The 23546-nt window shown below is 44.1% G+C and overlaps 1 protein-coding gene across 1 annotated transcript; it reads left to right on the forward strand.

The window, feature by feature from the left end:
- The first annotated feature begins 2706 nt into the window (after nt 1–2706).
- On the forward strand, nt 2707–4553 carry LOC123399062 (chaperonin-like RbcX protein 2, chloroplastic). The gene is made up of 5 exons (XM_045093489.1): nt 2707–3175; nt 3499–3590; nt 3683–3740; nt 3839–3904; nt 4061–4553. The coding sequence occupies exons 1-5, from the start codon at nt 2891–2893 to the stop codon at nt 4181–4183; spliced, it is 624 nt and encodes a 207-aa protein (XP_044949424.1). The 5' UTR covers nt 2707–2890; the 3' UTR covers nt 4184–4553.
- The last annotated feature ends 18993 nt before the right edge of the window (nt 4554–23546 follow it).

Below are 23546 nucleotides of genomic sequence, written 5' to 3' on the forward strand. Positions count from 1 at the left end.
GTTGTGAACTATTTATCTTCTGAGTTTGCTTTGAACTTGTCATGCTGTGAACTATGAAGTATTTATGCTGTGATTTATGTCATGCTGTGAACTATCAAGTATTTATGCTGTCAACTATCAAGTATTTATGCTATGATTTATGTCATGCTGTGAACTATCAAGTATTTATGTTGTGAACATGTCATGTTGTTGGCTGTGGCAAAACAGTGCATAAAGAAGAAAAGAAGCACAAACGCCAGGCCCCTTGGCATTTGAAGGAGAGGCAGCAACGCCAGAGCCATTGGCGTTTCCATCCCACATTGAACGCCCCTACGCACTCTACCTGCTAGGTTCTGTTCTAAGGCAACGCTGGCGTTTGTTCATAGTGCAGCAACGCCAAAGCCTTTGGCGTTTTCACCACAACATAGAAACGCCAAGGTGTGTGGCGTTTCCAACAAGAAGAAACGCAAACTAGTATGGCTTGCGTAAGTTTAGAAACGCAAGGTGGACAGACATTTCTTAGTTGATCAGCAACGCCACGGGCTCTGGCGTTTCTAAAAGGGTCAGATCGTAAAATACTTTTCTAACGAGTTCATTTTGTGCATTTCTTTAGCTATGTTGGTCAGAATAGTGATTTTGTCCGCTGGACCGCTGGAGGCATTATGGCCAAAGAGAAGAATGACGGTTTGACCAGGACTGGAGGCACGGTCGCACCAAGTAGAAAAACAAAACTGAAAAATCCTTAATTATGATAGTTGTACTTTGACTGATTGTGAAATGAAAAAAGTTGGACGCTATGGCATTGGTTTATCAACCCAAATACCATTAATGAAGGGACATGGACGCGTAAATGAGAACGAAAAGACACAGAGAAAAGCTTGGTACAGTTCTTGGTGCGACTAAATACCCAACCAGAAATACTACTTCCTTACAACTTCCGGTGAGTGACACTGGTCTTGTACTACAAATTCTGTTTTTGCTTACTCTAGATTTTAATAAGTGTAGTTGATGAGTTTTGTATGCACATTCCCGCTTAATTGTACAAACGTGTGCGCATGCAGTTTTTACTGGATACTGCTAATCACTAAAGTTGACGAGGGAAAAGTTATAGTACTGGACTCACTACTTAAAGACGATAGAGACTACGCAATCGTGAGGGGATGATCGACAGGTAATTTGAATCATTATCGAACTATATGTCGGCCTCTTTAGTTCATTTCCTGATATCAACTAACTAATAACTCCTTTATTAGTTTTCTTTGTCGGTGTACACGGCTTGGGAAAAGTTCATCAAACAGGTTGAAGGCCAATGAAAATAAAAACTGAAATGGGTACGACCCATGGTAATTAATTAAGTAGTACTAGCTAGCTATCATCTTTTTAATTCTAGCTTCAATACCATTATCATGCTTGATTAATTATTACCTAATTGAATTCTATTCTCGTAAAGTTTCCAAGGCAGGCGTCGGGGAATAATTTATGTGCATACTACGTTTGTGAGAATATTCGTGTGATGACGTCTGAAAGGTCCAAAAGTGATAGACAACTTTGGATACGTTTGCCAGAACACTATCTATAATTATTTTTATCATGATCTAATATATATACACATAACTAATATATTTATATTGATCTTCTTTTTTAATAAAGATACAAGACAGGCGGGATCGTCTCCTACCAACAGATCGCATACGAGCAATTCAAAAGAAAATAACGGGATTTTTGCTTGACAAGGTCATAGACCGCAAAGAAGAATACCATCACAAGCTGTAATGCCTAAATGTAATGATCCGCAAATTGTAGGATAAATTGTATATATATATATACACACACACACATATATATATATATGTATGTGTGAATGATCGCATGAGAAATTCGATGATATATATGATCGGTTCTACAAAAAATTCTATTTTTATATATACATAACATGTACAATATATAATAGCCTAAAATATATTTGAAATAAAAAATAATTAAATAAAAAACACAGAATAAAAAAAAAATCAGAAACCCAAAACCAAAAACCTTTTAGTCCCTGTTGGCATTCGATTCTGGTTTGTGACGCTAGATGGGACCTTTAGTCCCCACCTTTTAGTATCGGTTCATTACAAACGAGCGCTAGTGCGTGATTTTTTTTTTTTTTTGAGATTGCGTGCTCTGGTCGGCTGCCGACGTGCTCTGGTGCATCGTTGCTGCAAGAAACAGCCCTGGTCGAGGTGGTCAGCCGGCCAGAGGGTGCACACGTACAAAGGTGTACCATTCCCTGTAGACCAGTTAACGAAACGAGCTGAGAGAAACATCAAACATGGCACTCCTACTGTAACTGGCTGGAAGGAAAAGTCAGACACTCTGTATGCACCCGGGCAGGCAACCGCTCGGCGGCCGCGCCGTGGCCTGCTCTGGGTCTCCCGTTCAGAATTCAGATTCCTCCCAAGTTTTGGTTTCAGATTCACAGAATCCACACGAGAGGAGGAGCCTCTCGTCTCCCTGGTCCACACACGCAAGGCGCCGTGCGTGCTACTACCAGCTTGTCAAATGACGCGCGGGGTCACACGAGAATTCCATTTTCTGAATCTTCCTCGTGCCAAATTTACCATGGAATTCTTGAATCTCCAGCTCCGTGGCCCGTCGCGCCAACCGGTCGACGCCGCGTGTCCGCCCGGCGTGGGGGTTTTCCCTGGTGGTGCTAAGCTGAAAACCGCGCGCCTCCTGGGCCTCAGAAAAATTGGTTGGTGAGCGTCGCGGCCAAGCCAGCGCCAGCCACGACGACCCGGGCCAGGAGGAAGCAGCAGTTCAACACCACCTCTTCTTCCTCCGCCGGCCACTTACTTGCTCCTCCCTTGGTTTTTATATACCACATACTGACACGAGCCAAGGAATTCATTAGCTGCTCCATTGATCGAGGATGACCGGAGTTCAGGTGATGCCGGGGGTGGGCGCGGTGACCACGGTCGACGTGAGGGCGGAGGGCGGCAAGGCGATGGCAGTGCTCGCGAGGAGGCGCGTGGGGGTGGGGAGCAGCTCAAGCACGAGCCTGTTCGCCGGGGACTCGAGGAGGAGGCCTCGCCGGGCGACGTGCTCGGTCAGGCTCAGGCAGTGTGGCCGCGGCAGGGGCGGCAGGAGCGGCGGCCTCGCCATCGTAAGCAACCTCGGGGGCAACTACGATGTTGGCTTTGGCGACGTCGACTTGGTAATCCATTCATCAACATCTCCTCTTCCATCTACTTTTCGAATTCTTGAACTTCTTATTCTCAGCCACATATATGCGAAGCTACCGAAGACACGTTGGGGAATTTGTTGGAACATCTCTTATCAATAGTTTCCCGACTGGAATATCTCGATGATTTTGTTTATGTACTGTACATGTTTTAGAATAGGTTTTGTTGTTGTTGTTGTTGTTGTTGTTGTTGTTGTTGGATCTTTCTTGCTTGTGGGTGAACAAATATTTGAAGACTACTTCAACTTTCTCGAAGAAAAGGAACTGAAAAACATGTCCTGTTCATGATGATGCAGCAACTGATGAACTACTTCACCTACAAAGCCGTGAGGACCGTGCTGACCCAGCTCTACGAGATGAACCCACCCAGCTACCGCTGGCTCTACAAGTAAAAACATATCCATCTCTCTCTCTCCGGTACATGCAAAATCTAGCAAATCGTTACAAAAAAGGGTAACTCTGCTCTTATTTCCCCGACAGCTTTGTTGCCGTAAACAAGCCCACCGATGGCAAGCTCTTCCTCCGCGCTCTTGGAAAGGTATATAGAGAAAACCCATGCTCTTCTTGCACTGCTACAATTAGCACCCAAAATTCTTCACATGAATATATGCTTTCTCTTGCTCTTGGAACTTGCAGGAGAGGCAGGAGCTTGCAGAGCGAGTGATGATAACCAGGCTTAGCTTGTACGGGAAATGGATCAAGGTAATATCATTTTACATAGCAAATCAACAACATGCCACTAATTTTCACCACTAATCTGGCATCCAACTGGGAGAAATTGAGCAGCCTACTTATAAGTATTTTAGTTATATGTTGTTAGCATCTGATTCGGTCTTGTCCTTGTTAATTAACGAGCAGAAGTGCGACCACGCGAAGATGTACGAGAAGATCTCGGAGGAGAACCTGGAGCTGATGCGGGAGAGGCTCATGGAGACGGTCATCTGGCCAACCGACGACACCAACACGGAGAAGATCGGCTGATGCAACATGCATGCGGTTTCTGTGATCTCAGCCGCTCAACTTCATCAATTAATTAGCTCATCGGTTAATTAGGTAGAGCGAGGACTATGCATGCATGCACGCACGATTGAGTCAAACATGTGTATATAATGTACGTATGTGATCTACTAGCACAGAGTGTATATGGTTCGGTCTTTTGGTGGAGATACTGCAAACTGCTTCGTGCCATTCGCATGCATCAAGCCTGCGGCCACTGGACAGTGTATAATGTGCCTGTGTTCTGTCGATAGGCACATTGACTAGCTGGGTTCAATGTATGGATTTATTCATCACTTATCGGTGCAAGGGTGTGTTTGAGGAGTTATTATATACAAATAATGCTCACCTGTTATGTGCCTCTCGCCTCAGTTTAAATTTCTTCTCCTCCCATGCATTTAATGTTTATTGCATGGCATTAGGCATTGAAGTTCAACACTCAGTCTCATATGTCCACACTTAAAATGGATTGGTCGAATCTTTAATTAAGAGAATTAAGCTCATTGCACGACCCTTACTAATGAATTGCAATTTATCAACTTCTTGTTGGGGTTACGCAGTTTTACACGCTGCTGACTTAATCCAATTACGACCAACTGCATATCACAGCACTTCCCCTCTGCAATTAGTACATGGAAATCAATCAAATATTTCTCATCTGCGTAAATTCGGATGCGCCGCATATGTCCCAATCTCACCACGGCAGCGTACATCCATGGGTCCACACAGAAAATTGGGGTCTATGTGGGGTACAAATCACCGTCGATAATCAAGTACCTTGAACCCCTCACGGGGAATCTATTCACAGCTCGTCACGCTGACTGCATCTTTAATGAGGAACATTTCCCAGCATTAGGGGGAGACATCAAGTACCAAAAAGAATGCCCGGAAATCAATTGGAATGCCCAAGACATTTCCTCCTCTGATCCACGTACGCAAGAAACTGAACTCCAAGTTCGGAAAATTATTGATTTGCAACATATTGCAAATAACCTGCCAGATTCATTTATTGACTATAAAGGTGTTACAAAATCCTACAATCCTACCAGAAATGCGCCCGAAAGAGTGGAGGTACCAACAAAAACCACTCAACCCCCTATTCAAAGCAAGAGGGGGAGAAATACGACCACAGAACATTATTCAACTTCTCGCAAGCAACAAAGGAAACAGGGGAAGAAACCTTCTGAACCAGTAAATGTAAATCAACCTAGCGTTGATAATCATCAAATGGGTAATGAACACCCAGTGGAAGAACGACCTCCACAACCCAGCTCAGTTGTGCACTCAATAACTGGGACATCGGAAAACCCTGACTTAATCGTATTGGGAAATCACGACCATGGGTAAATGAAATTTCCACCAACTATATGGATTCTGGAGAATGTTACAATCGTAAGTCTACTATTGTCGACATATATTTCTCAACTACAGTTGCAGACAACCTTCTAAATGATCATGATCCAAAGACCATGGCAGAGTGCAAGAAACTCTCCGCCTGGCCTAAATGGAAGGATGCAATCCAAGTAGAGTTAGCCTCGCTCAATAAACGAAAGGTATTCACTGAAGCAATACCTACACCTCCCAGAGTTTTCGCTGTGGGATTCAAATGGGTTTTCGTCCGTAAAAGAAACGAGAACAACGAGGTGGTGAGATATAAAGCAAGGCTTGTAGCCCAAGGTTTCACGCAGAGACCAGACATTGATTTCAATGAAACATACTCTCCAGTAATGAGTGGTATTACTTTCCGATACCTAATTTCTATGGCAGTACAATATCGTCTATCTATGCAGTTGATGGACGTAGTGACCGCTTACCTTTACGGTTCACTTGATATAGACATATACATGAAGGTTCCTGATGGAGTCCCAATCCTGAATCCAAATGCAAAACGCAACGCATATTGTGTAAAACTAAACAAGTCTTTATACGGCTTAAAACAGTCGGGTCGCATGTGGTACAACCGACTTAGTGAGTTCTTTCTGAAAAGTGGATACTCCAATAATGATGATTGCCCATGTGTTTTCATAAAAAGGTCCGCAACCGGATTTTGCATTATTTCAGTGTATGTTGATGATCTTAACATCATTGGAACCACCGAAGACATTGATGAAGCACGCAATCACTTAAAGACGGAATTTGAAATGAAGGATTTGGGTAAAACCAAATTTTGCTTAGGATTGCAACTTGAGCACCTTCCCTCGGGTATTTTGGTTCATCAAACCGCCTATATCCAGAAAATATTGAAGAAATTCAATATGGACAAATCCTACCCATCCAAAACCCCTTTGGTAGTTTGATCTCTAGACATAGAGAAAGATCAATTTAGACCAACGGATGATGGAGAAAAGATATTAGGACCGGAAGTTCCATATCTTGGTGCCGTTGGAATGCTCATGTATCTTGCAAATTGCACCAGACCTGATATTGCATTTGTAGTGAATTTACTGGCTAGGCATAGTGCAACGCCCACTAAACACCATTGGACTGGAGTTAAGAATATCTTTCGATATCTCCAAGACACAAAGGATCTTGGCCTATTCTTTCAATTTCAAAGAAATTTGGACATTGATTTGATTGGGTATACAGATGTTCGCTACTTATCTGACCTCCATAATGCCAGATCACACACCGGTTTCGTGTTCCTACATGGTGGGGTAGCCATATCATGGAAGTCTTCCAAGAAGACCCTAGTGGCTACATCCACCAATCATTCTGAAATAATCGCATTATATGAAGCGTCACGTGAATGTGTATGGCTTCGCAAAATGATAAACCACATACAAAAATCATGTGGCAAAGGTCTTATCGAATCTCCAACCATTATCTATGAAGATAATGCTGCTTGTGTTGCTCAAATGCAAACGGGTTACATAAAGAGCAATATCACTAAGCATATTTCTCCTAAATTATTTTTCCCCATCAATTACAGAAGAAAGGGAAGATAAACATTTTGCAAGTAAATCGTGCGATAATCTCGCTGACCTATTTACAAAATCACTCCCAGCTTCAACATTTGAAAATGTGTTCATGGGATAGGTATGCGACGACTTCGGGATTTGCACAGATCAGGGGGAGTTTCTCTCTGAAAAATAACCCGTTCAAACATTATATTGCACTCGTTTTCCCTTTATGAGTTTACTCTCATAGTTCTAATCAAGGTTTTTAATGAGGTAATATCAACGTAAGAATATATGTCATACATCATTTCCCCCCGTCGGGTTTTTTTAACGAATGCATACAAGACATATTACTTGTCCTCTAGACTTAGCAATGAGTTTTATCCTTTCGAGGTTTTTCTCATATAAGTTACCAAAGAGACAATAACCATTATATGTTGTATCATTTTCTCCTTATTTTCTCATTGGGTTTTAAAGGAATTTTAACTTTTGGGGAACGTTGCATGGGAAACAAAAAATTTCCTACGCACACGAAGACCTATCATGGTGATGATCATCTACGAGAGGGAGATCGGATCCACATACCCTTGTAGACCGCTAAGTGGGAAGCGTTAAGAAACGCGGTTGATGTAGTGGTACAGCTTCGTGATTCAAATCACTTTCGTCCCACGATCCGATACGATCTAGCGCCGAACGGACGGCACCTCCGCGTTCAGCACACGTACAGCTCGATGACGATCTCCGCCTTCTTGATCCAGCAAGAGAGACGGGGAAGTAGATGAGTTCTCCAGCAGCGTGACGGCGTGCCGGTGATGGTGATGATCTATTCCTGTAGGGCTCCGCCCGAGCTCCGCAGAAAACCGATCTAGAGGAAGAACTACGAAGTAGAGGTTTAGGGTTGCACGTGGAAAAAGTTGTGTCTCAAAAGCCCTAAACCTCTAGTATATATAGGAGGAGGGAGGTGTTGGGGAACGTCGCATGGGAAACAAAAATTTTCCTACGCGCACGAAGACCTATCATGGTGATGTCCATCTACGAGAGGGGATGAGTGATCTACGTACCCTTGTAGATCGCACAGCAGAAGCGTTTAGAGAACGCGGTTGATGTAGTGGAACGTCCTCACGTCCCTCGATCCGCCCCGCGAACAATCCCGCGATCAGTCCCACGATCTAGTACCGAACGGACGGCACCTCCGCGTTCAACACACGTACAGCTCGACGATGATCTCGGCCTTCTTGATCCAGCAAGAGAGACGGAGAGGTAGAAGAGTTCTCCGGCAGCATGACGGCGCTCCGGAGGTTGGTGATGATCTTGTCTCAGCAGGGCTCCGCCCGAGCTCCGCAGAAACGCGATCTAGAGGAAAAACTATGGAGGTATGTGGTCGGGCAGCCGTGAGAAAAGTCGTCTCAAATCAGCCCTAAAACCTCCGTATATATAGGTGGGAGGGAGGGGAGGAGGCAGCCTCAAAACCTAAAGGTTTGGCCGAAATTGGAGGTGGAGGAGTCCTACTCCAATCCTACTTGGAGTAGGATTCCACCTTCCCACTTGGAAACTCTTTCCACCTTGTGTTTTTTCCTTCTCAAACCTTATGGGCCTTAGTGGGAACTTATTCCAGCCCACTAGGGGCTGGTTTATCTCTTCCCATAGCCCATGAGACCCCTTGGGGCGTGACACCCCTCCCGATGGTCCCCGGCACCCCTCCCGGCACTCCCGGTACACTACCGATGAGCCCGAAACCTTTCCGGTAATGCACGAAAACCTTCCGGTAACCAAATGAGGTCATCCTATATATCAATCTTCGTTTCCGGACCATTCCGGAAACCCTCGTGACGTCCGTGATCTCATCCGGGACTCCGAACAACATTCGGTAACCAACCATATAACTCAAATACGCATAAAACAACGTCGAACCTTAAGTGTGCAGACCCTGCGGGTTCGAGAACTATGTAGACATGACCCGAGAGACTCCTCGGTCAATATCCAATAGCGGGACCTGGATGCCCATATTGGATCCTACATATTCTACGAAGATCTTATCGTTTGAACCTCAGTGCCAAGGATTCATATAATCCCGTATGTCATTCCCTTTGTCCTTCGGTATGTTACTTGCCCGAGATTCGATCGTCAGTATCCGTATACCTATTTCAATCTCGTTTACTGGCAAGTCTCTTTACTCGTTCCGTAATACAAGATCCCGCAACTTACACTAAGTTACATTGCTTGCAAGGCTTGTGTGTGATGTTGTATTACCGAGTGGGCCCCGAGATACCTCTCCGTTCACACGGAGTGACAAATCCCAGTCTTGATCCATACTAACTCAACTAACACCTTCGGAGATACCTGTAGAGCATCTTTATAGTCACCCAGTTACGTTGCGACGTTTGATACACACAAAGCATTCCTCCGGTGTCAGTGAGTTATATGATCTCATGGTCATAGGAATAAATACTTGACACGCAGAAAACAGTAGCAACAAAATGACACGATCAACATGCTACGTCTATTAGTTTGGGTCTAGTCCATCACATGATTCTCCTAATGATGTGATCCCGTTATCAAGTGACAACACTTGCCTATGGCCAGGAAACCTTGACCATCTTTGATCAACGAGCTAGTCAACTAGAGGCTTACTAGGGACAGTGTTTTGTCTATGTATCCACACAAGTATTGTGTTTCCAATCAATACAATTATAGCATGGATAATAAACGATTATCATGAACTAAGAAATATAATAATAACTAATTTATTATTGCCTCTAGGGCATATTTCCAACAGTCTCCCACTTGCACTAGAGTCAATAATCTAGTTCACATCACCATGTGATTCCAACGAATCCAACACCCATATAGTTATGGGGTCTGATCATGTCTTGCTTGTGAGAGAGGTTTTAGTCAACGGTTCTGAAACTTTCAGATCCGTGCGTTCTTTACAAATCTTTATGTCATCTTATAGATGCTGCTACTACGTGCTATTCAGAAATGCTCCAAATATCCACTCTACTATACGAATCCGTTTCACTACTCATAGTTATCCGGATTAGTGTCAAAGCTTGCATTGACGTAACCCTTTACGACAAACTCTTTAACCACCTCCATAATCGAGAAAAATTCCTTAGTCCATTATTACTAAGGATAAATTTCGACCGCTGCTAGTGATTCAATCATGGATCACTCTCTGTACCTCTCAACATACTTTGAGTCAAGGCACACTTCAGGTGCGGTACACAGCATGGCATACTTTAGATTCTACGGCTAAGGCATAGAAGACGACCTTCGTCTATTCTCTTTATTCTGCCGTGGTCAGGTTTTGAGTCTTACTCAAATTCACACCTCACAACGCAACCAAGAACTCCTTCTTTGCTGGTCTATTTTGAACTCTTTCAAAAACTTGTCAAGGCATGCATCTTGTTGAAACTTCTATTAAGCGCTTTCGATCTATCTCCATAGATCTTTGATGCTCAACGTTCAAGTAGCGTAATCCAGGTACTCCTTTGAAAACTTCTTTCAAACAACCTTGTATGCTTTACAGAAATTCTACATTACTTTTGATCCACAATATGTCAACCACATATACCTATCAGAAATTCTATAGTGCTCCCACTCACTTCTTTGGAAATACAAGTTTCTCATAAACCTTGTACAAACCCAAAATCTTTGATCATCTCATCAAAGTGTATATTCCAACTCCGAGATGCTTGCACCAGTCCATTGAAGGATCACTGGAGCTTGCATACTTGCTAGTATCTTTAGGATTAACAAAACCTTCTGGTTGTATCACATACAATGTTTGCTCAAGGAAACCGTCGAGAAAACAATGTTTTGACATCCTACGTGCAATATTTCATAAATAATGCATCAACAACTAACATAATTCTAACAGACTTTTAGCATCGCTACGAGTGAGAAAGTCTCATCATAGTCAACTGTTTGATCTTATCGAAAACATCTTTGCGACAAGTCGAGCTTTTCTTAATAGTGACTTATCACCATCATCGTCTGTCTTCCTTTAAAAATCCATCTTTACTCAATAGTCCTATGACCATCAAGTAATTCTTCCAAAGTCTACACTTTGTTTTCATCCATGGATCCTCTCTCGGATTTCATGGCTTCCAGCCATTTGTCGGAATCTGGGCCCACCATCGCTTTCTCCATAACTCGTAGGTTCACTGTTGCTCAACAACATGACCTCCAAGACAGGGTTACCGTACTACTCTGCAGCAGTACGCGACCTTGTCGACCTACGAGGTTTGTAGTAACTTTATTCGAAGCTCAATGATCACCATCATCAGCTTCCACTTCAATTGGTGTAGGTGCCACAGGAACAACTTCCTGCGCCCTACTACACACTGGTTGAAGTGATGGTTCAATAACCTCATCAAGTTCTACTACCCTCCCACTCAATTCTTTCGAGAGAAACCTTTCCTCGAGAAAGGATCCGTTTCTAGAAACAAACACTTTGCTTTCGGATCTGAGATAGGAGATGTACCCAACTGTTTTGGATACCCTATGAAGAAGCATTTATCCGCTTTGGGTTCGAGCTTATCAGACTGAAACTTTTTCACACAAGTGTCGAAACCCCAAACTTTCAAGAAACGACAGTTTAGATTTCTCTAAACCTCAGTCTATACTGTGTCATCTCAACGGAAATATGCGGTGCCCTATTTAAAGTGAGTGCGGTTGTCTCTAATGCATAACCCATAAACGATAGTGGTAATTCGATAAGAGACATCATAGTATGTACCATACCAAATAGTGCGTGGCTATGACGTTCAGACACATCATCACACTATGATGTTCCAGGTGGCATGAACTGCGAAACAATTTCCACATTGTCTTAACTGCGTACCAAAACTCGTAACTCAGATATTCATTTCTATGATCATATCGTAGACAGTTTATCCTCTTGTTACGACGAACTTCACTCTGAAACGGATTTGAACTTTTCAACATTTCAGACTTGTGATTCATTAAGTAAATACTCCCGTATCTACTCAAATCATCAGTGAAGTAAGAACATAATGATATCCACTGCGTGCCTCAGTACCCATTGGACTGCATACATCAAAATGTATCACTTCCAACAAGTTACTATCTTAATTTCATCTCAATGAAAACGAGGCCTTGCTCATGTGGTATGGTTTGCATGTCACTAGTGATTCGAAATCAGGTGAGTACAAAGATCCATCAGCATGGAGCCTCTTCATGCAATTTATACTAACATGACTCAAGCGGCAGTGCCACATGTAAGTGGTACTATCATCATTAACTCGTATCTTTTTGGCACCAATATTATGAACATGTGTAACACTACGATCGAGATTCAATAAACCATTGAAGGTGATTATTCAAGAAAATAGAGTAACCATTATTCTCCTTAACTGAATAATCGTATTGCAATAAACACGATCCAATCATGTTCATGCTTAACGCAAGCACCAAATAACAATTATTTAGGTTTAACACCAATCCCGATGGTAGAGGGAGCGTGCGACGTTTGATCATATCAACCTTGGAAACACTTCCAACACGTATCGTCACCTCGCCTTTAGCTAGTCTCCGTTTATGCCGTAGCTTTCATTTCGTGTTACTAATCACTTAGCAACCGAACCGGTATCCAATACCCTCATGCTGCTAGGAGTACTAGTAAAGTACACATCAACATCATGTATATCAAATACACTTCTTTCGACTTTTGCCAGCCTTCTTATCTACCAAGTATCTTGAGTTGCTCCGCCTCAGTGATTGTTCCCCTCATTACAGAAGCACTTAGTCTCGGGTTTGGGTTTAATCTTGGGTCTCTTCATTAGTGCAGCAACTGTTTTGCCGTTTCACGAAGTATCCCTTCTAGCCCTTGCCTTTCTTGAAACTTAGTGGTTTTACAAACCATCAACTATTGATGCTCCTTCTTGATTTCTACTTTCGCAGTGTCAAACATCGCGAATCGCTCAAGGATCATTGTATGTATCCTTGATATGTTATAGTTCATCACGAAGCTCTCACAGCTTGGTGGCAGTGACTTTGGAGAACTATCACTATCTCATCTGGAAGATTAACTCCCACTTGATTCAAGCGATTGTCGTACTCAGACAATCTGAGCACACGCTCAACGATTGAGCCTTTCTCCTTTACTTTGTGGTCAAAGAATTTTGTTGGAGGTCTCGTACCTCTTAACAAGGGCACAAGCATGAAATCACAATTTCATCTCTTTAGAACATCACTTATGTTCCGTGACGTTTAAAACGTTTTCGGTGCCTTGCTTCTAAGCCATTAAGTACTTTGCACTGAACTATCGTGTAGTCATCAGGAACGTGTATGTCGGATGTTCACAGCATCCACAGACGACGCTCGAGGTGCAGCACACTGAGTGGTGCATTAAGGACATAAGCCTTCTGCGCAGCAACGAGGACAATCCTCGGTTTTACAGACTCAGTCTGCAAAGTTTGCTACTATCAATTTTCAACTAAATTTTCTCTAGGAACATATAAAAACAGTAGAGCTATAGCGCAAGCTACATCGTAATTCGCAAAGACCATTAGACTATGTTCATGACAATTAGTTCAATTAATCATATTACTTAAGAACTCCCACTCAAAAAGTACATCTCTCTAGTCATTTGAGTGGTACATGATCCAAATCCGCTATCTCAAGTCCGATCATCACGTGAGTCGAGAATAGTTTCAGTGGTAAGCATCTCTATGCTAATCATATCAACTATACGATTCATGCTCGACCTTTCGGTCTCATGTGTTCCGAGGCCATGTCTGCACATGCTAGGCTCGTCAAGCTTAACCCGAGTGTTCCGCGTGCGCAACTGTTTTGCACCCGTTGTATGTGAACGTTGAGTCTATCACACCCGATCATCACGTGGTGTCTCGAAACGAAGAACTGTCGCAACGGTGCATAGTCGGGGAGAACACAATTTCGTCTTGAAATTTTAGTGAGAGATCACCTCATAATGCTACCGTCGTTCTAAGCAAAATAAGGTGCATAAAAGGATTAACATCACATGCAATTCATAAGTGACATGATATGGCCATCATCACGTGCTTCTTGATCTCCATCACCAAAGCACCGGCACGATCTTCTTGTCACCGGCGCCACACCATGATCATCCATCAACGTGTTGCCATCGTGGTTGTCGTGCTACTTATGCTATCACTACTAAAGCTACAGCCTAGCAAAATAGTAAACGCATCTGCAAGCACATATGTTAGTATAAAGACAACCCTATGGCTCCTGCCGGTTGCCGTACCATCGACGTGCAAGTCGATATTTCTATTACAACATGATCATCTCATACATCCAATATATCACATCACATCGTTGGCCACATCATATCACAATCATACCCTGCAAAAACAAGTTAGACGTCCTCTAATTTTGTTGTTGCATGTTTTACGTGGTGACCAAGGGTATCTAGTAGGATCGCATCTTACTTACGCAAACACCACAACGGAGATATATGAGTTGCTATTTAACCTCATCCAAGGACCTCCTCGGTCAAATCCGATTCAACTAAAGTTGGAGAAACCGACACTTGCCAGTCATCTTTGAGCAAAGGGGGTTACTCGTAACGATGAAACCAGTCTCTCGTAAGCGTACGAGTAATGTCGGTCCAAGCCGCTTCAATCCAACAATACCGCGGAATCAAGAAAAGACTAAGGAGGGCAGCAAAACACACATCACCGCCCACAAAACCTTTTGTGTTCTACTCGAGAAGACATCTACGCATGAACCTAGCTCATGATGCCACTGTTGGGGAACGTCGCATGGGAAACAAAAATTTTCCTACGCGCACGAAGACCTATCATGGTGATGTCCATCTACGAGAGGGGATGAGTGATCTACGTACCCTTGTAGATCGCACAGCAGAAGCGTTTAGAGAACGCGGTTGATGTAGTGGAACGTCCTCACGTCCCTCGATCCGCCCCGCGAACAATCCCGCGATCAGTCCCACGATCTAGTACCGAACGGACGGCACCTCCGCGTTCAGCACACGTACAGCTCGACGATGATCTCGGCCTTCTTGATCCAGCAAGAGAGACGGAGAGGTAGAAGAGTTCTCCGGCAGCATGACGGTGCTCCGGAGGTTGGTGATGATCTTGTCTCAGCAGGGCTCCGCCCGAGCTCCGCAGAAACGCGATCTAGAGGAAAAACTATGGAGGTATGTGGTCGGGCAGCCGTGAGAAAAGTCGTCTCAAATCAGCCCTAAAACCTCCGTATATATAGGTGGGAGGGAGGGGAGGAGGCAGCCTCAAAACCTAAAGGTTTGGCCGAAATTGGAGGTGGAGGAGTCCTACTCCAATCCTACTTGGAGTAGGATTCCACCTTCCCACTTGGAAACTCTTTCCACCTTGTGTTTTTTCCTTCTCAAACCTTATGGGCCTTAGTGGGAACTTATTCCAGCCCACTAGGGGCTGGTTTATCTCTTCCCATAGCCCATGAGACCCCTTGGGGCGTGACACCCCTCCCGATGGTCCCCGGCACCCCTCCCGGCACTCCCGGTACACTACCGATGAGCCCGAAACCTTTCCGGTAATGCACGAAAACCTTCCGGTAACCAAATGAGGTCATCCTATATATCAATCTTCGTTTCCGGACCATTCCGGAAACCCTCGTGACGTCCGTGATCTCATCCGGGACTCCGAACAACATTCGGTAACCAACCATATAACTCAAATACGCATAAAACAACGTCGAACCTTAAGTGTGCAGACCCTGCGGGTTCGAGAACTATGTAGACATGACCCGAGAGACTCCTCGGTCAATATCCAATAGCGGGACCTGGATGCCCATATTGGATCCTACATATTCTACGAAGATCTTATCGTTTGAACCTCAGTGCCAAGAATTCATATAATCCCGTATGTCATTCCCTTTGTCCTTCGGTATGTTACTTGCCCGAGATTCGATCGTCAGTATCCGTATACCTATTTCAATCTCGTTTACTGGCAAGTCTCTTTACTCGTTCCGTAATACAAGATCCCGCAACTTACACTAAGTTACATTGCTTGCAAGGCTTGTGTGTGATGTTGTATTACCGAGTGGGCCCCGAGATACCTCTCCGTTCACACGGAGTGACAAATCCCAGTCTTGATCCATACTAACTCAACTAACACCTTCGGAGATACCTGTAGAGCATCTTTATAGTCACCCAGTTACGTTGCGACGTTTGATACACACAAAGCATTCCTCCGGTGTCAGTGAGTTATATGATCTCATGGTCATAGGAATAAATACTTGACACGCAGAAAACAGTAGCAACAAAATGACACGATCAACATGCTACGTCTATTAGTTTGGGTCTAGTCCATCACATGATTCTCCTAATGATGTGATCCCGTTATCAAGTGACAACACTTGCCTATGGCCAGGAAACCTTGACCATCTTTGATCAACGAGCTAGTCAACTAGAGGCTTACTAGGGACAGTGTTTTGTCTATGTATCCACACAAGTATTGTGTTTCCAATCAATACAATTATAGCATGGATAATAAACGATTATCATGAACTAAGAAATATAATAATAACTAATTTATTATTGCCTCTAGGGCATATTTCCAACAGGAGGAGGTAGCCTTGGAGCCACAAGGGAAACTCCATTGGGTCGGCCGAAGTGGAGGAGGGAGGAGTCCTCCTGCAATTCCACTTGGATTAGGACTCCTTCCTTATTTTCCCACCTCTTTTGGATTTTCCACTTTTTTCTCATGGACTTTCCTTGGATGACTTTGTCAGCCCATTATGCCTTATTGCGCATCCAATAAACCCACATGGACCCCTTGGGGCGTGGTGGGCCCACCCACTGGGCCTCCGGAACCCATTCGTCACTCCCGGTACACTTCTAGCAATGCCCAAAAACCTTCCGGAATCCAAATACCAACTTCCTACATATCAATATTCGTTTCTGGACCATTCCGGAACTCTTCGTGACGTCCGGGATCTCATCTGGGACTTTGAACAAAACTTCGGTCACCAACACATATAACTCAACTATACCGAAACGTCACCGAAACTTAAGTGTGCAGACCCTGCGGGTTCGAGAACTATGCAGACATGACCTGAGACACTCCCCAATCAATAACCAACAGCGGGACCTGGATGTCCATATTGGCTCCTACATATTCTACGAAGATCTCTATCACTTGAACCTCTATGTCAAGGATTCATATAATCCCGTATACTATTCCCTTTGTCCTTCGGTATGTTACTTGCCCGAGATTCGATCGTCAGTATCTCTATACCTAGTTCAATATCGTTACCAGCAAGTCTCTTTACTCGTTCCGTAATACAAGATCCCGCAACTAACTCCTTAGTCACATTGCTTGCAAGGCTTGTTGTGATGTTGTATTACCGAGTGGGCTCCGAGATACCTCTCCGTCATACGGAGTGACAAATCCCAGTCTTGATCCATGCCAACCCAACAGACATCTTTGGAGATATCTGTAGAGCACCTTTATAGTCACCTAGTTATGTTGCGACGTTTGATAACCCACAAGGTATTCCTCCAGTGTACGGGAGTTGCATGATCTCATGGTCATAGGAACAGATACATTGATATGCAGAAAACAATAGCAATAAACTGACACGATCATATGCTATGTTTATAGTTTGGGTCTTGTCCATCACATCATTCTCCCAATGATGTGATCCCGTTATCAAGTGACAACACTTGTCTATGGTCAGGAAACCTTGACCATCTTTGATCAACGAGCTAGTCAACTAGAGGCTTACTAGGGACAATGATTTGTCTATGTATATACACATGTATTACTACCCTAGCCTACTCACTGAAAGAAACACTTAGTAGCCTGGAAAGAGGTCTAATACTGCTATGCATGCATGTATGTGCATTGGTGTTAGGACAAGGAAGACGATATCAAAAAAGAAAAGAAAGAAGGAGAAGGAAGACGATGCATGGGTCGAAGCGGCCTAACTCATGGTGGCATACTCCTTCATGTCGTGACCTGTCATATCTGATAGGGCTCCGGTGATGATCGTCATATCCAAAGACGGCACAGGGTTGTCCCGGACTGAAGCACGCGACCTTTAAACTCGATCCAACGAGGAACAGTACTCATCGGGAGTCCATGTTCAATACATAGATGTAACATACTTAGCAATGAAGTTTAGCTTGAAAACTAATGTATGCAAAGGATGCACTGAGGACAAATAGTAAAAATATTACCATCTTTACTAAATATATTTGACTGTTGTTTAATACGCACACTAGTGGTCGCACATTTTGAGTACTAATATCTCGAAGTCCAGGAAAATACTCCTACTTTCAGGAAACTGGAGGCAACTACCAGGAAACTTATATGACAGATCACTATTACTCAATATGCAACGGCAACATGGTGGACAGTCCCTCACCGAATTTTCGACCGTCGATGATGGTCGCTATTCCTACTTCCCCTAGTGCATAACAAATATCTAGCACAAGGAGAAGGAGGAGGAGCGACCCCCAGGACAACAGTCGGCATTCTTCTTCTCCCACATATGGTGGACAGTCCATGACCGATTTTTTGACCGTCGATGATGGTCGCTACTCCTACTTCCCCTAGTGCATAACAAATATCTAGCACAAGGAGAAGGAGGAGAAGCGACCCCCATGACAACAGTCGGCATTCTTCTTCTCTCATATATGGTGGACAGTCCCTCATGAATTTTTCGACCGTCGATGATGGTCGCTACTCCTACTTCCCCTAGTGCATAACAAATATCTAGCACAAGGAGAAGGAGGAGAAGCGACCCCCACGACAACAGTCGGCATTCTTCTTCTCTCATATATGGTGGACACTCCCTCACCGATTAAACTATTTCTATTAAACACTTACTAAATAAACTATTTCTATTAAACACTTACTAAAAATAGTAAAAAAACTACATTATACAATGACATTAAAAACAGTTTAGGAGAGATGGAGGGAGGAGGGGGTGGGACGAGGGAGGAGGAGGAATGCGGAGGGAGTGGGAGGAGGGAAGAGAGAGGAGGAGGGGGGAGGGCGGTGGGAGGAGGGAGGAGGAGGAATGAGGAGGGGGTGGGAGGAGGGAGGGGAGAGGGGGAGGGGGAGGAGGGCGGTGGGAGGAAGAATGAGGAGGAAGAATAAGGAGGGTGTGGGAGGAGGGAAGAGAGAGGAGGAGGGGGAGAGGAGGAGGGGGAGGAGGAGGAATGAGGAGGGAGGAGGAGGAATGAGGAGGGGGTGAGAGGAGGGAGGAGAGAGGAGGAGGGGGAGGAGGGCTGCCGGTGGAGGGCTTGGTCGGAGGAGGAGGGATGAGGGAGGAGAGGGAGGAGGGCTGTCGGCGAAGGGCTTGGCCGGAGGAGGAGGGATGAGGGAGGAGGGGGCGGCCGAAGGAGGAGGGAGGGGCGCGGAGGGAGGCAGGAACGTCGGCGGTGGCGGACGACGGGGGGTACAGGGGAGAGTGAGAGTGGAGAGGGGATTAGGAGGGCGGCCGGTTGGATAAGTAGGAGAAGATAGACTTAGCAGTAGTGCTGGTTTCAGGCGAGTGCTACTACTATTAAACTTAGCAGTAGCGCTTTACACAAGCGCGCGCTGCTACTAATGCTACCGTCGGTGGCCTCGTTGGGTCTCCTTTAGAAGTAGCGCTGGAAATACATCCAGCGCTACTGCTAAGGGTCCTAGTAGTAGCGCTTTGTCTCTCTAGCGCTACTGCTAAGTGATTGCGCAATCTTTGGCGTTAACTAGATGAATGCTTATGACAACAAACCTTCTCCTGCAACGACACCAGAAGAATGCTGATAGCACTCCCCGGCAATGAAACTCGAAGAATGTTGTTGATGGCCCACCAGCGCGTGGGTTCGCAGCTGTTTTCGAGGGTAGAGTATTCGACCCAAATTTGTAGATCACGTGAAGGAGGTGAGAGAATACTCTCGAGTATTAGTAGCTGAATTTGTCGGATTCAACCACACCTGAAAGATTAGTATCTGCAAGCACAGTAGTAACAACAAAGTAATATGATAACAACGGGGTCAGAAACGATCTGTTGATGGCAGACTATTCCTAACGATTGTATCAATGGCGCTTCAGTTGCCGCGTTGACGGAAGTTGTCAATTCCTGTCAACGGTATGGCGAATCAACAGTGTAGCAGGTAGTAGCAGTGTAACGAGCAATAGCAGTGGCAAGGAACAACAGTAGTGACAACAGTAGCAAGTAGCAACACTAGCAAGCGACAGTAGTAGCAACAGTGGTGGCAGCAGCAGAGCAAGACAAGTAACAGCAGTAGCAACAGTAGTAGCAGCAACAGAGCAAGACAAGTAACAGCAGTAGCAACACTAGTAGCAGCAGAGCAAGACAAGTAACAGCAGTAGCAACAATAGTAGCAGCAGTAGAGCAAGACAAGTAACAGCAGTAGCAACAGTAGTAGCAGCAGCAGAGCAAGACAAGTAACATCAGTAGCAACAGTAGTAGCAGCAGCAGAGCAAGACAAGTAACAGCAGTAGCAACAGTAGTAGCAGCAGAGCAAGACAAGTAACAACAGTAGTAGGACAAACTCGTAGGCAATGGGTCGGTGATTTGTTTGGATGATATTCATCATGCAACAGCTATAACACGGAAAGATAAGTGGCTAGCTCCCGTTCGTCAATGTGATGTAGGCATGCATTCCGTGTGTCGTCATACGTGCTTAGGGAAAAGAACTTGCATGACATCTATTGTCCATCCCTCCCGTGGCAGCGGGGTCCAAAAGCAAACTACGAGATATTAAGGTTATCCTTTTAATAAAGAATCGGACCAACGCATTAGCACTTAGTGAACACATGAACTCCTCAAACTATGGTCATCACCGGGAGTGGTTCCGGTTATTGTCACTCCGGGGTTGCCGGATCATAACACATAGTAGGTAACTACAACTTGCAAGATCGGATCTAAAACACACATATATTGGTGGCAACATAATAATTTCAGATCAGAAATCATGGCACTCGAGCCCTAGTGACAAGTATTAAGCATGGCAAAGTAGTAGCAACATCAATCTCAGAACACAGTGGATACTAGGGATCAATCCCCATCAAAACTAACTCGATTACATGATAGATCTCATCCTACTCATCACCGCCCAGCGAGCCTATGAATAGATTACTCACGAATGACGAAGAGCTTAGTGGAATTGGAGAGGGAAGAAGGTTGATGATGACGATGGCGACGATTTCCCCTCTCCGGAGCCCAAGACGGACTCCAGATCTGCCCTCCAGATGAAGAACAGGTGGTGGCGGCGCCTCCGTATCGAAAACGCGACGAAAACTTCTCTTTTTTATTTTTTCTGGGATGATAGACAACTTATAGAGCTGGAGTTGGGGGCGGCAGGTGCCTGTGGGCCCCACAAGCCTGCCCACCGCCACCAGGGGGGTGGTGGCGGAGCAGGGGCTTGTGGCCCACTGGACCACCCCCTGAGGTGGAACTTGGCTTAGATATTTTTGATATTTTCCAAAACTGCTCCCCGTAAATTTTCAGGACGTTTGGCGAACTTTGATTTCTGCACAAAAATAACACCAAGGCAATTCTGCTGAAAACAACGTCTGTCCAGGTTAGTTCCATTCAAATCATGCAAATTATAGTCCAAAACAAGGGCAAAAGAGTTTGGAAAAGTAGATACGATGGAGACGTATCAACTCCCCCAAGCTTAAAACCTTGCTTGTCCTCAAGCAACTCAGTTGACAAATTGAGTGAGAAAGGAAAACTTTGACAAACTCTGTTTGATCTTGTTGTTGCAACTATGTCTAACTCATAACCAGAATTTCAGCAAGATCACAAGTTAACCACATAAGCAAATGACACAAAGGTCTCACTGTAAACTAATATCAATGGCATAATCAGCTAACGAGCAAATAATAATGAGTTTCAAATACCAACACTTCAATCAAAACAAGCATGAAGCAATATGAATAGTATTGTAATTCATAGCAACGAAGATCCAGTCATAGTCATACTCAATATCAATCAAAAGAAAAGCATAAAAATGACAGAGGTGCTCTCTAATTGGTGCTTATATAAGAGGAGGATGACTCAAAAGGAAAATAAATAGACAGGTCCTTCGCAGAGGGAAGCATTGATTTGTAGAGGTGCCAGAGCTCAAGCTTTAAAAACAGAGATAATAATTTTGGGTGGCATGCTTTCATTGTCAACGCAATGACCAAGAGTTCTCAATATCTTCCATGCTACTCATGCTATAGGTGGTTCCCAAACAGAAAAGTAAAGATTTAACTCCCCCACCACCAATCAATCACACTCCATGGCTAGCCGAATCCTCGGGTACCGTCCATACTAACATCAATCTGGGGGGAGTCTTGTTTTACAGTTATGTTTTCGATTTAAGCATGGAACTGGGCATCCCAAATACTGGCCCCTTTCTCGTGAATTACTGTGAATAAACACATGTCGAGGATAACACTCCTAGCATGGAAGATACCAATAGCCCTCTGTCACCACATGAGCGGTTCGGACATGCAAAACAGATTATTTCTTGAAGGTTTAGAGAATGGCACATGCAAATTTACTTGGAATGGCAGGTGGATACCGCAAATAGGTAGGTATGGTGGACTCTCATGGAAAACTTTTGGGTTTATGGAAGTGGATGCACAAGCAGTAATCTCGCTTAGTACAAGTGAAGGCTAGCAAAAGACTGGGAAGCGACCAACTAGAGAATGACAACAGTCATCAAGATGCAATGAGTTTGACTAACATTGAATGCAAGCATGAACAGGATATAAATCACCATGAATACGAACATCACCAAGAGGCTATGTAGATTTTGTTTCAACTACATGCATGAACATGCGCCAAGTCAAGCCACTTGAAACATTCAAAGGAGAATACCATCCTATCATACTACATCATAGTCATCTCAAAATCTATGTTGGCATCCAAGACAAACCGTTATAAGCTCTCAGCTAAATTAGCATGGCATCAGAAACTATGATCTCTAAGTTGTCATTGCAAACATGGTTCTCTCACAACAAAGCTAAATCTGGATCGACAAGCTAGTCATATTTACAAAAACAAAATAGACAGAGTTCATACCAGCTTTTCAGTCTCAGTCACTTCATCATATATCATCATTGTTGCCTTTCATTTGCACGATCGAACGATGTGAACAATAATAAGCGCATTGGACTAAGCTGAATCTGCAGGCAAACACAAAGGAGAAGACAAAATAATATGGCTCTTTGAAAGCTAAACAGGTAAGCATGCAAGAACCAATAAACATTGTAACCAATATCTTCTACCTTGACACAAAGAAAAAGAAAACTGTTTACACGGGAAAGCTCCCAACAAGCAAAAGAAGAAAGAAATATCTTTTTGAGTTTTCTCAAAAGGACACAAAACAAGAAAACAAAAAGAAACTAGCATGGATAATACAGTGGCAAAGTGTAAACACCGGCTAACAAAGTGAAAGCATAAGCATGAATGTAAAGTCGGTGAGAACACGTACT

The sequence above is a fragment of the Hordeum vulgare genome, chromosome 5H (genome assembly GCF_904849725.1).
Source record: "Hordeum vulgare subsp. vulgare chromosome 5H, MorexV3_pseudomolecules_assembly, whole genome shotgun sequence".
Classification (NCBI taxonomy): Eukaryota; Viridiplantae; Streptophyta; class Magnoliopsida; order Poales; family Poaceae; genus Hordeum; species Hordeum vulgare.

What these genes read in the sequence shown, in the direction of transcription:
- LOC123399062 (XM_045093489.1), top strand. Translation starts at nt 2,891, where the DNA reads ATGACCGGAGTTCAGGTGATGCCGGGGGTGGGCGCGGTGACCACGGTC. An exon ending in AGCTACCGCTGGCTCTACAA is followed by an intron (nt 3,591 to 3,682) that starts GTAAAAACATAT and finishes TTTCCCCGACAG; the next exon opens with CTTTGTTGCCGTAAACAAGC. An exon ending in TCCTCCGCGCTCTTGGAAAG is followed by an intron (nt 3,741 to 3,838) that starts GTATATAGAGAA and finishes TGGAACTTGCAG; the next exon opens with GAGAGGCAGGAGCTTGCAGA.